This window comes from Phoca vitulina, unplaced genomic scaffold (assembly GCF_004348235.1).
Source record: "Phoca vitulina isolate PV1807 unplaced genomic scaffold, GSC_HSeal_1.0 scaffold23, whole genome shotgun sequence".
NCBI lineage: Eukaryota > Metazoa > Chordata > Mammalia > Carnivora > Phocidae > Phoca > Phoca vitulina.
The window spans coordinates 14,535,181-14,551,281 of NW_022589726.1; the positions used below are offsets into that span (position 1 = coordinate 14,535,181).

A 16,101-nucleotide genomic window follows, 5' to 3' on the forward strand; every position below is an offset into this window, starting at 1 on the left:
AGGAAAGGATAAACATTAGTCTCCCCGGTGGGTCCTGTCCCCCACACTGGGAAAAACCAGGGAACTTCCTAGGCTCAGTACCCCTCTCTCCCGGCTCCCATTTCCGGGGCTCTCCTAACCACCTCCTCTTAGCCCCTTGCCCATCTCCTTCTTGACCCTCCCTGAAAGCTCTTCCACAGTTCCTACCCTGGGCCAGCCTGGTTCCCCTGTCCCAAGCCTGCTTCCCTCACTTGAGGACTTTCTCTTCTTGCGAGAGACTAAGTAATTTTTCTCTGCCTTCTCCTTCCCTCCCTTCACCCCTCCCTCACCTCTGCCACCTTCTCAGGGGGCTTAGGTCAGAAATCAAGCTTTCTGGGGAGACTCCTTTAGAGAACACACTTTCCCCATCTCCCCACACATCAACCAGCCTGGAATAGGCAAGAGTCTGGATGGACAAGTGCCCATTTGGGTCCCCTAGGGGTCACCCCGGTCATCCTGCCACCCCACCCATTAGGTGGGGGTGTGGATCAGGCAATGTCTCCCACCACAGATGCCCTTTGCCTGGGAACCCCCAACTGATCTCTTTACTCCAAATCCCCAGGTCCTCTCGCTAGCTGCAGCCACAGGCCTCCACCACCATATCGGGCACATCTGTCTTGACCACATTGCCATCCCGGTCCAGGTAGAGGAGAGACAGAGGCCTTCGGGCAGTAGGGACACAGCAGGAAGTACCCAAGGGCCAAGGGTTGTTGGCCTTGAGGAGGCTGAAGACAGCCGAATGGAAGGAGGCAGCAATGCCGGGGCTGCCAGCCAGGTGGGGGGGGGCACTGTCCGCTGCAGTAATTTAGCTGGTACCCCTCGGGCTGCAGGATCCAGTCCCGCCATCCCAGTTCCTGGAAGTCCACATAATGGTCTCGCCGGCAACATAAGGGGGTCTCAGGCTCACAGGTGGGGGTCCTCCTCCTGGCCCGGCCGGCTCCAGGCTCACTGGGCCGGATCTTAAGCTCCAGGAAGGGCCGCTGGTCTCCCGCCGTGTCCAGGAGCTGCCGAGGCTGTTGGGCAGAGGTGGTGTTGCCTTCTAGGAGTCTGCAGTTCAGCTGGAGTTTCAGGACAGGGGACTCCTCACCCCTCAAGCCGCTAGAGGGCAGAGTGAGGGCGTGCCAGCCCGGGGCTGTGGTCTGGTGCTCCGCCAGGAGGGTGCGCGACCCTTGGTGCCCGCTGCCTGGACTCCATCGGAAGATCCTCAAGAAAAGAGTGCCAGGAAGGGTGGGGAACACGTGCAGCCAGAGGCGAGCGTGGTACAGGTGGTGGGACTGGGCTGTGGACAGGTGGAAGGTGAGCACGGAGCTGCAGGCTGAGGTGGAGGGGCCTGCCAGAGAGATGGAGAAGGGACAGAGGAATGTGAGCAGGGATGGAGCTCCCCTCTGAGACCCCTGCAAGCCCCGCCCGCTGCTCTCCCTAGCTCCTTTAGAAGACGCGGGGACTGCCTTGTGTCCTCCGTGCTCCGAAACCCGTCCCTGCCTCTTCTGTCCTCCCTCCTCCCACACCCTGCTCCGTCTGCCTTTTCTGTCAGTGTCCCCTTCCGCCTCCCTCTCCCTGTCTGCTCTCTGCCTGCCTCTCTCTTAACGCACCTGTGGTGGTAGCAAAGCTGATGACCTCCTCCCCATTTGCTGGAGCCACACTTCCTGGCTGCAGTCTCCGGAGGGCTCTGGCCAGCGCCGCCTGGGGTGGAGGGTGAGTTATTCTGGGACGACTGGTCAGGTGCAGCCCCTCCAAGATCTGCTGCTTGGCTAGCTCCAGGACCAGAGCTCGTTCTGCCTGGGGCGCCGGCGTGGGGCCTCCGCAGGAGGGACATGCAGCCCCTGCCCCCTGTGCCCACACCAGTGCCCACAGCAGCACCAGCTGGGGCTGGATGTCAGGGAGCCCCATGCTCCTGGTGAATGGCCCTGGGTTGGGTCGGGAGCCTCAGATGGCAGTTGCTCCTTCTGTTGATCTGATTGCGGGGAAGCCAATGAGGGCAGAGCAGCAGACCGCCGTGCCACACCTACCCTCAGCCAAGGGTAGAGCCACCTGTCTTCTATGGCCCGGGACTCATGAAGGCAGTATGCGGATGGTCCAATGGGTGGCTGTGTTTAGCGCAGTCTGCCAGTTTGACCCTCACAGCTCATGGCTGGTTACCGACTTGGGCCTCTTTAGAGCCGAAACCTGGGGCTCCCCCACTTAGTGGTCAGCCAGCAGACCTACCCTCTGAGCCCCAGGATTGGCCGGCTGTGCTGCCGATCAGGGCCCTGAGGGGGGTGGAGGTCCCCCCCACCCTCCCCGGGAGCTCGGGTTTCACCATCTGGCCTGGTCACTGAGTTTGAGGTAGGTGTAAGGGGGTGGGGGGGGCAATGTGGACATGCATGATGCAAGAAAGAGAATGATTTCACATGCTCAGTCCCCAAGGTCTGGGGCTCGGGGGAGGGACTCATAGAGGCAAGGTGGGGAGGGCAATTTCCTCCCATACCTCTGGTCCTTCCAGCTTACCCAGACACCTCTGCTGCAGCAGTTCTTATGAGGCAGCTGTTGAGTTCCACTGGTTATTTCTCCAGGGTCTCTGGGCAGGAGGGAGAACTCTGGTCTCTTTCTTCCTAGCAACAGGGCTGGGACGGGGGTGGGGGGGGTGCGGAGAGGAATGGAGTCCTCCTGCCCAGGCCAAGGTGGCAGTGCCATGGGGCACGGAAGTCACCTCCTGACCCTGCCTATGCTGGCTGCCCAGAGTCCAGTTGGACTGGAGCACAACGTGGAGGGGGCCTGGAGCACGGTGGGGGTGGGGGGCACATTACTGCGATGTCTGGGGAAACCCAGAGGGGTAGGGGTGGCGGTGATGCAATCTTACAGCAGGGCAGAGTCCATCAAGGCTGACAGAAGGGCATGGGACTTGGGAGGGCCCATACCCAGCTGCTGGCTCTCTTTAAGGGGACTGTGAGAGTTACCTAAATTCAGGGCATCCTAGAAGTGATGCGAGGCCTCTGTGAAAGAGGGCGGGAAATGGGAGGTCTAAGGACTTTGAAGAGCAGAGCAAGATGAATGCAGTGACCTCAGTTCCAATCCCAGCCCTCCTTACCACACTTCCTTGCTGACTAAATGGGAGGGCCATGGCCCCTCCACCTCGAACTTATAAGGGTAGACTTCATGTTAGCCTTTCTCCTTATGCCCCAGTTGCTTCAAGAAGCTAGAAGGAAGTGAGTGTGATTTGGAAATGTGCCCCGGCTCTGTTTTATTAACCTCCCGCCTATGTAGCCAGTGGGGACTGTCAAGAGGCTACTAGGTCTGGCACCAGGGGCTGAAAGTGGTGCTTCGGGGGCCGGGCCTCAGTACCGCCAGTGTCCACCATGTGGCGGTGTAGTGCCACCGGACGGCAGGGGGCTTAGGGCGGAGCAGCTTCCCAGGGAATGGGCTGCTCAGAGGAATGGGGAGATGCAGAGCGCTTTCCAGCCTCTCACTCTGGGGACCCCGCCTCTCCTACAGAAAACACAGAAGCCAGTCCCCGTGCTCTCCCCTCTCGCCCCTACCAGAGAGCAGAAGCTGTCTTCAGGCCCCACATCCCTTCTACCTTTGGTTTTAGACCTTGTCGCATTGACACGTGCCAATGGAACCTGATGACGGGCGCCAGGCTCTTCCTAGAAACTCAGGGCACTGTGCGGCGGTGGGTGGGGAGAGAAGGGACTAGGAGACTTCTAGACCATTCTGTTCTTCCTACGTTTCTCCCCGGGCAGAAACATATTCAAGCCCCTCTGTCCAGTTCTGTCCCCCCACTCTGAGCAACCTCTCTGTTGGTTGAGGCTGGTGAGTGACAGCCCTCTACCTCTGGGGTCTGGAACATCGAACTGCAAAGAAGTTTCTGCCCATGGTGGTGTCTCAGAGGGTTTACCCGTTGGGGCCAGGAGACAGAGTCAAGAGAAGCAGCACCAAGTGGCTGCAGGAGTCGCTGACCCCTCTTCTCCCCTACTCTCTATCAGGTGCCCCCAATTTTCGGCTCTTCCTACCCTCTTGCTGCTGTGCCTGGCCTGGCCCTACCTCCCCACTGACACTTACGTCAGAACCCAGCTATAAATATGTTCTTAGCATCTTAGTCACTTTCCCCAAGAAGTGCTCCCAGGTTATAAATACCCCAGCCATCTGCCTCACAGGCCCGCCCTACCACCAACCTGGTTGGGTGCTGGGGGGAAGGGACAGGCTTGGGGGCGGGTAAGAAAGGAGAAGAAGCCCGAGTGATTATCTTGCCCACATGAGAAAAGCCTGACACAGTCTAGAGTTAGGGGCCAAGAGGATCTGGAAGCAAAGGTTTGGAAGAAGACAGACCCACTCTTTCCCCTTTTAACAAAAGGCAGAGCCAAAAAGAAAGGAAGTTAATACCGGTTCTGTATTTATTTTAAAATTTGTTGTTTTGTTCATCACGGATTTTTTTCGCGTTCATTTTGCTGTTTTAAAAACATTGCATTGGCTTAGCACTGACCAGCTTCCCAGGGAATGGGCTGCTTTATTAACCTCAATGGATGAATTTCTTGGCAACCCCCTACAATTTTGCCCCCAAAGGGACTGCCTTACTTCACCTCACTTTAGTCTTGGCCCTGGGGACTGAAGCTGGAGTTGGAGGGAGAGAGGTCAGATCTAGGGGAGGGGTGGCTTATAGGGAGGGGAGACACTGTGGAAGGGGAAGGAAGGGGCACATAAGACTTCCTTAGATGTTCTCCTTAGATGAAGATCTCCTCAAGGCAAAAGTGGCATGACTTCTGTGGGTTGCTCAGGAAGCCCCACAGCTCAGATCTGCAGGTCTCCTAAGGAGATCCCTTTCAGACTTTCTCCTCTGGGGTTCCTCTTCCAGGGACCTCAGACCCTGGGAGGAGGGGGTTATACGTTGAGCAAACACAGACATCACGTTACCCAAAGGACACGTGAGTTTTGCGCAAACTCGGCCTTGGGCTGCAGACAATATCGACCCCATGGTTCAGGGCTGTCTAACCAAAGGGAGGAGATGATGGGGAAAGAAGGGCAAAGGTCTAGAGAGGACCCAGTCTCAGAGCAAATACCCCCCCCTCCTCATTCCATTTCTTATTTCCCTTCTCCCTGTCCCATGCAAGTGGCCCTTGGCCAGTTCCAGTTTCCAGGCAGGTCTCCTGGATGGAGCCCTGGGGGTCAGTGAGGGAAGGCCGCCAGCTCTGAGCCGTGCCTCTGCTTCCCCCCACATGTGTGCTCCCAGGATGTCAGCCTACTTGCTGACTGAGCAATGATCTGTCTCATCTCTTGGAGTGAGTATGGAGGGAGGAGAAGAACAGATAAAACCTAAGTCTTTATTAGCTCTGAGACCAGCAAAGATGGTTCTGGGGGGTAGGAGGAGGCCTAAGAAAGAAGAGGAGGAAGCCTAGGAAAGGAAGAAGCACGAAGTGTGGGATAGACACAGTAGCTCGGCCCTGAGGAGCCTGTGTGAGAGAGAGCAGAAGTGGGCCAGGCAGGTAGACTGTGTGTCATCCTTGGTGTCAGCCAGGGTCCTGGCAAGAGGCGAAAGAACCATTCAGTTGTCTGTGTTTGCATCACCAAGAAGACTTAATGAAGACCTTATTTATGGAGGTGTAGGCAGGGTTAAGGGAACCAAGGAGGCATGTTGAGGCCCCCAGGGACTAGCAAGAGTGGAAAGCCCTCACAACCCCTAGTGCAGAAGCAGTGATGTCAGAACCTGGGAAGAACTGGGGCCAGGGGGGAGCCAGATAGGAGCTGTAGGGACAGACCACCGCCACAGTCACACAGACACATGGCACCTAGGCAGAGGGAACAGGAATAAGAAATATCCTGACCTCTGTCTCCTCCTATCCTTTGATCTCCTGCTTGTGTCTGCCCTTAGTCAAATTCAGCAGGAAGCCAGGGGCCAAAGGAGCTCAGGTGAGTCAGCCCTTAAGGGGGAAGAACAGGGCAGAGAAGGACAAAGAATGGATGAGGGTGTGCCAAGAGAGCCTTAGCAGCCCACCAGCGCAAATAAGAAAAGGGCTCAAGATACAGAGAAGAGTAACTTTGGACAGCCGTGATCTAATCTCCAATGAATCCAAGGAAGGGGCTCTCTGGTAATCCAGAAAATCAGGGGAAGGGGCTGGGTCAGCTCATCCTGGAGGGATGCCATCAAGTCGGACAGCCATCAAGTGGGAAGAGCGGGGAAGTACAGTGGGTTATGGGATGGATTAAGGGTGGGCTATGGGTGGCTTTGCCTGGGAACTAGATGGCACTGCTCACGGCTGCAGGTGGATCAGAGTCCCTGGGTGGCAGTTGAGCCTGTGAGGCTTGCTGGATAGACTATGCCCTAGGAGAGAGACTGGTGGTCATGAGGACGGTACAGTGACTCTCCTTAGATGAAGATCCCCTCAAGCCACAGTTGGGATAATTTCCATAGGTTGCTCAGGAAGGAGCCCTCCTTCTGGACAGAGGCAGTAATGGGGTCATTCCCTCCTCTCAAGGAAGGGTACCACTGTGAGGGCATGTTTGCCTACCCCGTGTTGGGCTGCCCATCCACACATGGACTAACTACACCCACAGGCCTCGACCACCATGTCAGGTATGTCAGTCTTGACAATGTTGCTGTCCCTGTCGTAGTAGAGCAGAGAGAGGGGGCGCCGGGCCGTGGGCACACAGCATGAGCCCCCTCCCGCGGTACCTGCAGCTGTGTTGGCCTTGAGAAGGTTGAGCACTGCAGTGTGGAAGGAGGCAGCAATGCCAGGCATGCCTGCCACGTGGATTGGGCACTGCCCTGTGCAGAAGTTCATTGCATAGCCCTCAGGCTGGATGATCCAGTCGTGCCAGCCAATCTCACGGAAGTCCACAAAGAACTCTTGTCGACAGCACATCCTGGACCCACCCTGGCAGTTGATGCCTCGCCGGTGAACCCGGTGCTTGCCCCCAACTTTCACCTTGGCTGCCACAAAAGGCCTATGGGCAGCCCCACCCAGTATGATTGAGTTCTGGGCTCCGTGGCCTTCAGGTACCAGTTCCAGGGTCAGGTGCCCTTGGCTGCAGGCAGCCTGAGCTTCAGGCCCCAGGAAGAGCTGGTGCCAGCCACGGGCATCCACCTCCAGCAGGTGCTGAGTGGCCAAGGTGAGGTTGGTGTCACGTGAGCCTAGCACAAGGATCCTCAGCTTCAAAGTCCGGGTGGTATTGGGAGGGATCTGTACAAAGAACATGAGGCTGGCCTGCTGGATCTCCATGCCACTAGCAGTTCTATCAGAGGAGAAGTGGAAATCAAGACGAGTCTGGTTGGTGTTGGAGAGGCCTGTGGACACAAGAAGCCCCAGTCACCGTGGCCTTCTGAGTATGAATTCTACCAGCTACCTCGTTATTCTCGGCATACTTGAACCCTCTGCAGCACTCGGCATTGTTGGCCACCCTTTCTTTCTTGAAAATCTTTTCTTTCTTGGCTTCTATGACACAACTCTTATGATTCTTCCTTGATTTTTTTTTGCTGGCTTTTCTTTCTCCCACTATCCGTTCAATGCAAGAGTTCTCCAAAGTTTGTCTTTGACCTTCATTTCCTTTTATTCTACACTGAAGGGAGTTCTTACCCACACTCATGGTCAGCCAACACAATTTTTATGGTGATGATTCCCAAATCTGGAGGTCTAGTCCAGACCATTTTGCACCTCTGGACTGGATGTATAGATTTGGGAATCAACAAGGTTCAGGTTTAAATTTCTAACTGCTTAGTTTTGTCACATGAATATCCTGCTGGCACATTAAAATCAGTTTTTTCCCAAGTGGAAATCATTCTTTTCCTTCCTATTTACCCCCTCTTTCTGTTCTTAAAATTGGGGCACCACTACCCTCCTTATCACCTCTAGAAACCCTATGAGCAACCCTTCATTCCCCATATCCAGTCTCTCACCACAATGATTCTGTCTATGTATGTCTCCCTGTCACTATTACTCTTGTCCAATTTTCTCTCTTCATCCCTGCTCTGTCCCTACTGAAACACCTTAATTGGGTTTCTATTCCTTCCACTCCACTGCAACTGCTCTTGTCAGGATCACCGACACTTTCCATATTTCCCAATCCAATGGTTTCGTCTCTTTATATTCATCTTACTTGACCTTTAAGCAGTGTTTGACACACTTAATCATTCCCTCCTTCTTGAAATATTTCTTTCTCTTGGCTTTTGTGACTCTGGTCACTTTATCTGGGTCTCTTGCTGACAGCTCCTCTTCCTCTGCCTGACCTCTCTATGTTGAAGGTCCTGAGCTCCCTTCTTTTCTCTCTATATATTCTTTTCCAGAAGGATCTCATCAATTCCCATGGCTTTCTATTCCATCTGTATGCTGATGACTCCCAAATACATATCCCTGGCCCTGACCTCTCCCTAATCCTCAGGCTTGTATTTCCAGCTGCTGATCTGATAATCTATTTGGATATCTAGTGATATCTCAAACTTTTCATGTTCAAAGATAAACTCTAGATTTATTCCCCCCAACCCAAACCTATTCCTTCTCCAACCTAATTCCCTATAAATGCATTGCTTAAGCCAAAACCTTGATTACCTTCACCCCCTACTTTAAAATTATCTGCAAGATTTGGGGCGCCTGGGTGGCTCAGTTGGTTAAGCATCTGACTTTTGATTTCAGCTCAGGTTATGACCTCAGGGTCATGAGATGGAGCCCTGCATCGGGCTCCGTGCTCAGCATGGAGTCTGCTTGAGATTCCTCCTCTCCCTCTGCCTCTGCCCCTCCCCTCCACTTGTGTACACTTTCTCAAAATAAATAAATAAAATCTTAAAAAAATAAGAAAATAAAATTATCTGCAAGATCTGCCAACTCTACCTCCAATTCATAAAATAATTTCACTTATCCCCATCTCCTCTACTATATATTCGTTCAACCCACAGTCATCTTTTTCTCGAATTATAGCAATAGCTTCCCAAGTGGTCCACTCTTGTCCCCCAAACCATTCTCTATATATCAGCCAGAGTGCATTTTATTACATAAATCTGATCAGCTTAATCTCTTCAGCTTAAGACCCTTCAGAGGCTTCCCATTGCTATTTGAATAAAATCTAAACCCCTTAACACAGAAAACTTGTATGATTAGGTATTCTGCCACTTAATGACTATATTTTACGTATACTGGCTCTTTTCTGTTCCTTGAACTCACTAAACATGGACTCACCTCATGGCCTTTGCACTTGTGCTTCCTCCTGTCTGAAATGTCTTTCCAAGATCTTTGATTGACTGGCTTCTTTTTGGCATTCAGCTCAAATGTCTCCTTCTTGTAGAGGTTTCTCTGGCTAACCTATCTAAAGCAGCCTTCAACTCTACCTCCATCTAATACATCGTCCTGCTTAACTGTCTTTATAGCTACTATCACTCTCCGTGGTCATCTTGTTTTTTCATTCATTTGTTTATTATGTACTTCTCCTCCCCTCCTCTCCTCCCCCCCTGCCCCTCCATCTAGAATGTAAACTCCATGAATGTAGAGATTATGCCTGCATGGTCTACCACTCTCTCTAGTATCTAGTACATAATAAGCTCAATAAACAATTGTTGAATGAACATAAAGTTCAGCTAGGCTTCATGTGAATTGGAAAGTCAGGAATAAGTCTGCTCTTGACAGCTCTCAAAGTCAACATGACGTCTCTCATTTTGGTCTCTCTAAGTAAGTCTATTCCATTCTTCTTTCTGCGGATCTACTTCTTCCGCTTCTTTGTTAATTTCCGTAGGTCCTAAAATGGTAGCCCCATCTCCTGAGTCTACAGAATCTTTTATCAGCTCTTCCGAACTAAAGTGATACGATCTTCCAGTGTCCCAATTCCCAAATCTTAGATGAAAAGTCTGATTGGTGCAACTAATCTCGCTATGTCACTAAGCACCCCACCATTAGAATCTCTCTCTGTCTTTTAAAGATTTACTTATTTATTTTAGAGAGAGAAAGAGAGACAAGGAGAGAGACAGGGCACAAGCAGGAGGGGCAGAGGGAGAGGGAGAGAAACTCCCAAGCAGACTCCATGCTGAGCGTGGAACCAGACGCAGGGCTCGATCTCATGACCCTGAGATTATAACCTTAGGCGAAACCAAGAGTCAGACACTTAACCAACTGTGCCACCCTGGCGCCCCTACCACTAGAACCTCTTAAGTTACCCTAGTTATGGTACACAGACACATAACCAGCAGGGGCTGTGGTAGACTATTACATTGTTGGCCCCCAGTGAACAACACCTCCCAATATTCATGGCTCTGTGCAGTCCCTTTCCATATTGTCCGGGCATGGCTGTGTGACTTGACTTGGCCAATGAGACACAGGCATGCACAGTGCAAGCAGAAACTTGATAAGTACTTACACAATGATGCTTTGCCCTTTTGGAAGCCAGCCAGCATGCTTTAAAGAAACTTGGGCTAGACTATTGAATGATGAGAAGCCATGTGGAGAGAGACTTTGAGGATCAGAGACCATCTTAGATGGTCCGGCCCCTAAGCTCCTGACTGAATGCGGTTGCCTCTGTGCCCTCAGCTACTCCTCAGATGGAGATAAAGAACTGTCCAGATAAGTCCAGTCAAAGCACAGAAATGACCGATTTTCTTGTTTTAAGCCTCTATGTTTGCGCTGATTAGTTATATTAATAGGTAACTGAAACAGAAATTAGTAACAGAGGTAAGGTGCTCTGTAACAAAGACCTAAAACATGTAGCCTTGGCCTTGGGACTGGGTGGCAGGCAGAGGTTGGAAGAATGGTGAGGACACTGCTAGTGGAGGTAGGAAGAGCAGTGAGGAAATTGCTCTCGGAAGCTGGAGAAAGGGGAACCTGTGTTATGTATTGGCTATCATCTGTGGTAACTTGGAAGCTAGAAATGGTATCTAACAAAGTTGTGAATTTAGCTAAAGATATTTCCAGGCAGAATGCTGAAAGTGCCAGTTGGCTTATTTTAGCTGCCTATGATAAGGCATTTCAGGAGTGAGATGAACTAAAAAAGGAACTGTTCAATTTTCAAGCAGAATTTAGAGAAAATAAGGACGCCTGGGTGGCTCAGTCAGTTAAGTGTCTGCCTTCGGCTCAGGTCGTGATCCCAGGGTCCTGGGATCGAGTCCCACCTCGGGCTCCCTGCTCTGCGGGGGGCCTGCTTCTCCCCTGCTTCTCTCTCTCTCTCTCTGTTTCTCATGAATAAAATAAAAATAAAATCTTAAAAAAAAAGAATTTAGAGAAAATATTTCCAACAGGACCTGCTAGATTGAACAATAAGATATTTTTTCATTCCTCACCTTTGTCTGGCAAAAGATTCTTAAAGTAAGAAATGGTCTTGGGGCAAAAATCAAATCCAGGGGATTGCCAGTAAAATAGGCCTCAGAGTTAAGATCAAAACATTTAATAAAGGGTCAACTGTAAGACCCGTTTTAAAGATCTAATACCTTTGTTAAAATCTAAAAAAATTTAAGGTGATGTTCTATAGATCCTCTCAACTAGACAAAAGGGCTTCTAAGAATCTTAGGAATATCAACCCATAACACCCTGACTTGCAACCTAAAGATGGGTCTGTCTTGATAAAATTGAGTGCCTTTTTGTCTAACTGAATAGACTGCAATTTGTTATTTAGATGGCCCACATGGTTTTACAGAGAATTTTAGTAGTGAAAGCAGCACCAGTTTGGACTAAAAGGGACAGAGATGATTCAAAATGAAAAGAGGTCTCTGGGCCCCCAACTTCTTTGGGCAGGAAGCAGGCTGAGAAAACTGCTCAGCCACAGACACAGGTCATTTCCTATTTAAAAGGAAAGACATCTCAGAGGGTGAGCCAAGGGCTGAGACAGTAGATCTAGAAGGCAAGGAGAGCACTGGTGGGCTCTCCTTAAGAGGCGAGAAAAATCCTGCCAGGGAGCAGAACTAAGCCCTAACCAAGGGAATTCTGGATTTGGGGTAGACTGAGATATGTGCCTGGCTGGATATCAGAACTTTCATGGATCAGTGACTGTTCTGTGTCCAACACTCCCCTGTCTCCCATGTTGAACAGGGGTATCTATTATTGTGATCCTGTCCCTGTGTCAGCATTGTATGTTCGATGTGTGGGAGGCAGATTACTTGTAGTTTTAGGTCACAGGCAGTAGTGTGCTGGTAAATGTTTAACAACTGGATTCCAGAGGGAAATAAATCCCAATTTGTAGTGTTTGCCAATTTCTGTGGTATAAATTCTCCCACCACGGCCAATTTCAAACTATTAATGTGACATCACTGGATGCGGAGTTGGGAGATGTTCATAATTTGTTCTCATGAGCCAGTATGAGCCAGTTCCAGGACATCACTGAACGCCCCCACTCCAGTTTCCCCAGAGTCCCAAGCTCTCTCTTCCTTCCTCCAGCATGAACCATACTCAGGTCTTGCTTTCACTATTGTGTGGATGGATGATAGCTTAAATTGGAATAAAAACTTCAAGCTAACATATTAAATGCAAAAGGTAGAATCCAGGTATCAGTCATTCTCACTTCCAAATGTCACCTCAGATCAGGCCCCCTCCAGCTGAATGTTGTACTCATTCACTGATGAGCAAATATGTGGAAAGTATATAGACTTTGAAGTCAGAGAGAACGGTGTTTGAATTCTGCCCCCTGCAAACTGTATGACCTTGGCCATGTAAATGATCTTCTTTGAGTGTCAGTTTCTGCTTTCATACAATGGGAATAATAAACTCTACTTTATGGTGTGGTTGTGAAGATCAAATGAGATGAGGCAGGCACACTAAATGCGGGTGGGCATCATGTTGCCACAATGTTGCCAGGAACTGGTGTCAGGGATACAAAAGTGAAAAAAAAAAAAAAAACAAAAACAAAACAAAAACCCAGAATCTTGGTGTTCAAAGGAGTCATGGTTCATGGTCATCTGTCTACCGTGTGCTCATCCACACCAAGCTGCTTTTCAACTCCAAATGCAGTTTACTCCTTCAGACTTTTACTCACATTTTCCCCTCCATTTAGAATGTTGTTTACCATTCTCTACCCCTTGAAGCCAAACTTATTGTACAACGCCAGTCCATTTGCAGTCTTCTGAAAGACTTCCCTGTCTCACTAGGACCCAAAGAATAACCCCTGGCCTAGCAAGCTCTGTGCCCTCCTCTAGCATTATTTCATTCTGCCTTACCTTCTAATTAATTTATTCCCAGAAGCGGCAACTACACCCCTCATGGGTAGGAACTGAGTCTTTGATTTCTTGCTCTCTCCTATCTTAACCTTCTAAGAACATTACCTGTATTAGTTCATTTAATTCTCTCAACTATCCTCTCATTATCCCCACTTTACAAATGAGAAAACCATTAACAACCCAGGTCACACAGTAATTAGCAGCAGAGCAAAGATTTGAACCCAGGCTTCTCTGGCTGCAGAGTTTGTGTTCTTAATCTTAGGCAGGGGCGCCTGGGTGGCTCAGTTGGTTAAGCGTCGGATTCTTGATTTTATCTCAGGTCATGATCTCAGGGTCATGAGATGAAGCCCTCCATCGGGCTCTGCGCTGGGCATAGAGCCTGCTTAAGGTTCTCTCTCTCCCTCTCCCTCCTTCTCTGCATCCCCCCTCAAGTATATGCTCTGCTCTCTCTCAAATAAATAAATAAATCTTTAGTCATAGGCAGAAACCCCTTTTGAATTAAAATAGGGTCTCATACATCACTGGAGATTCTACACTGTGGTCAAACTGACTTACAGCATGGTTTGGTTGTTTAATGCAACCGATGCTTATTGAGCATCTAGTATGTTCGTGAGAAGCAGAGTAGCGTAGTGGTCAAGGTCGTGGGTTCCAGAGCTAGGCTGTCTGGCTCCGCCACTTACTAGTCACGTGACCTTGAGAAGTTACTCAACTTTTTTTTTTTTTTAAAGTAAGCTTTTTGCTCTATGTGGGGTTTGAACTCATGACCCCGAGATCAAGAGTTGCATGTTCTGGGGTGCCTGGGTGGCTCAGTCGTGAAGCGTCTGCCTTCGGCTCAGGTCATGATCCCAGGGTCCTGGGTTGGAGCCCCACATCGGGCTCCCTGCTCCGTGGGAAGCCTGCTTCTCCCTCTCCCAACTCCCCTGCTTATGTTCCCTCTCTCGCTGTGTCTCTCTCTGTCAAATAAATAAATAAAATCTTGAAAAAAAGAAAGAAAGAAAGAAAAAGAGTTTCATGTTCTACCAATTGAGCCAGCCAGGTGCCCCAATTAACCTCTTTGTGCCTCAGTTTCAGTATCTTTTTTTTTTTTTTAAGATTTATTTATTTATTTTGAGAGAGAGAGTGTACCTGAGGGTGGGGAGGCAGAGGGAGAGAATCCCTAAGCAGACTCCCCACTGAGCTCGAAACTCTGGGTTTAATCTCATGACTCTGAGATCATGACCTGAGCCAAAATCAAGAGTTGGATGCTTAACTGACTGAGCCACCCAGGCACCCCACAGTTTCAGTATCTTTAAAATGAGGATAACAATAGTACTTGCCTCACTGGATTGTTGCAAGGATCTCAAGGAGTTAGTGTATGTAAAAAACTTAGAATAATGTAAATATGATGTAAGTGTTAGTTATTTCTACTATACACTAACTTCTGGTGATAACATGAGGACTAAATGACAGTCCCTGACCTCAAGGGGTCGACATTTACGGGAAGACAGACTTCACAGAAAACCTGGAAATAGGCAATTCCACACAGAGTTCAGGTTCAGAGTAAGGGTAGGGGAGCCACCAGAGAGGGAGCCCCTCACCCTCAGGTCAGGGTGGGTTTTTTGAGGATGGAAGTCCTGGGTCTTGAAGGCGGAGGGGAGTAGGTGCTAACCAGGGGAAAGGGGCCAGGAATGGGAAGGACCTTCCAGACCCAAGGAAGAGCTCGCAAGAAGCTCAGAGGCCAAAGAGATCACTTTGTGTTGTTTCTAGGGTCCCGTCTCCAAATTCTTGACTGTCTCTCCAGCTACCCACTAAATTCTCCAACTCCTTTTTCCTCTCTGGACGTAACTCTTCCTTCTCCTCCATCTTCTATCCTTTGTCTACTTTTCTGAGTCCCATTTTGACCCTGTTCTGATGTGAGGACCCAAGGTATTAAGATGAGGGAGCAAGGGTAGGCTGGAGGAGTATTGTAGTCCTGGTGTTTTACTTTTCCCCTTTTTACTCAGATGAGGCATCTGGCTGTTGGGGGAGACAGGGGCCAGAGAACGGACAGACGCCCCAGCTCCCAGCCTCAGGGTCCAGGCCCAGGAAGTGGATGAGCTCATGCCACAGCCTGTGGAAGTTTGTGGGAGCCAGAGGACATGCGGGCAGCCAGTCTCAAAAGAAGTGAAATCTACCCACTTCCCAGCTGCCCAATGGTCAAGTTTAAATAAGAGGGAGCAGGGGGTGGGGTAGGGTGTGGGAGCCTGGGATTAGATTACAGGCCATGGCAAGCAAGAGTTGGGAGGGTTTGGGGGAGGGAGTCAGGGCTTAGGCTGGGGAGGAGACTTTTCCATCCTTGGGGGAAGATCTATAGAACAGGACCCCACCTGTGTCAGCAAAGCTGATGATCTCATATTCCTGTTCCCCGTCAGCCTCTGGAAGCATCCCCTGCGGGGGCCCACGGAGGCGCTGCATCGCAGTCCTCAGAGCAGCTCTGGACACAGGCCGGTTCAGTGTTGGACGCTGGCTGAGGTGCAGTTTGTCCAAGATGCTTCTCTTGGCCAGGTCAAGAAGCAGCTCCCGCTGACGATCCAGGTCCACGGCGGGTCCTCCACATGCCAGACACTGGCTGTCAGCTCTGGGAATGGCCACTGGGGCTGGAGCCAGGAATAGGAAGGCCAGGAGTAATGAGGAGATCATTGCTGGAGGAGGCCCTCTTTCAGTGATACGGTTGAGACAGAGCCATAAAACTGGGGCTCAGGATCTCAGCAGCTGCAGCCTCACCTCCAACCTGGCCGCCAGGGGCCCTGGAAGGAGAGTGTGTCCAGCTGGCATGGCTCCTTGTTGCAGGGGATAGAGCCGCCAAACATCTGACTTGAGAGATGAAGCCAGTTACAGGTAGAACTTGGCAGAAGCCTCCAACACACAGTCAGTGAAAGTACAGAGTGGGGGATGTGAGGGGAGGTTGTTTAGTTTGGGGAAAGAAATGTCCCTGGGCCAGTGCTGGGAGACAGTGGGTTACCCATGGAAGCTGCCAG

General features: G+C 50.5%; 2 protein-coding genes across 2 annotated transcripts; both read right to left on the reverse strand.

The window, feature by feature from the left end:
• Nucleotides 1–312: 312 nt before the first annotated feature.
• On the reverse strand, nucleotides 313–2,083 carry INHBE (inhibin subunit beta E). The gene is given in 3 exon segments (XM_032420944.1): nucleotides 313–802; nucleotides 804–1,348; nucleotides 1,611–2,083. Coding segments are annotated over 3 exon segments (1,056 nt in total). The 5' UTR covers nucleotides 1,909–2,083; the 3' UTR covers nucleotides 313–589.
• A 3,846-nt stretch (nucleotides 2,084–5,929) lies between these two features.
• INHBC (inhibin subunit beta C) lies at nucleotides 5,930–16,022 on the reverse strand. The gene is made up of 2 exons (XM_032421141.1): nucleotides 15,451–16,022; nucleotides 5,930–7,273 (listed from the first exon to the last, which is right to left on the reverse strand). Exons 1-2 carry the CDS (start codon nucleotides 15,761–15,763, stop codon nucleotides 6,528–6,530), a joined length of 1,059 nt encoding a protein of 352 aa, XP_032277032.1. The 5' UTR covers nucleotides 15,764–16,022; the 3' UTR covers nucleotides 5,930–6,527.
• Between the last annotated feature and the right edge of the window lie 79 nt (nucleotides 16,023–16,101).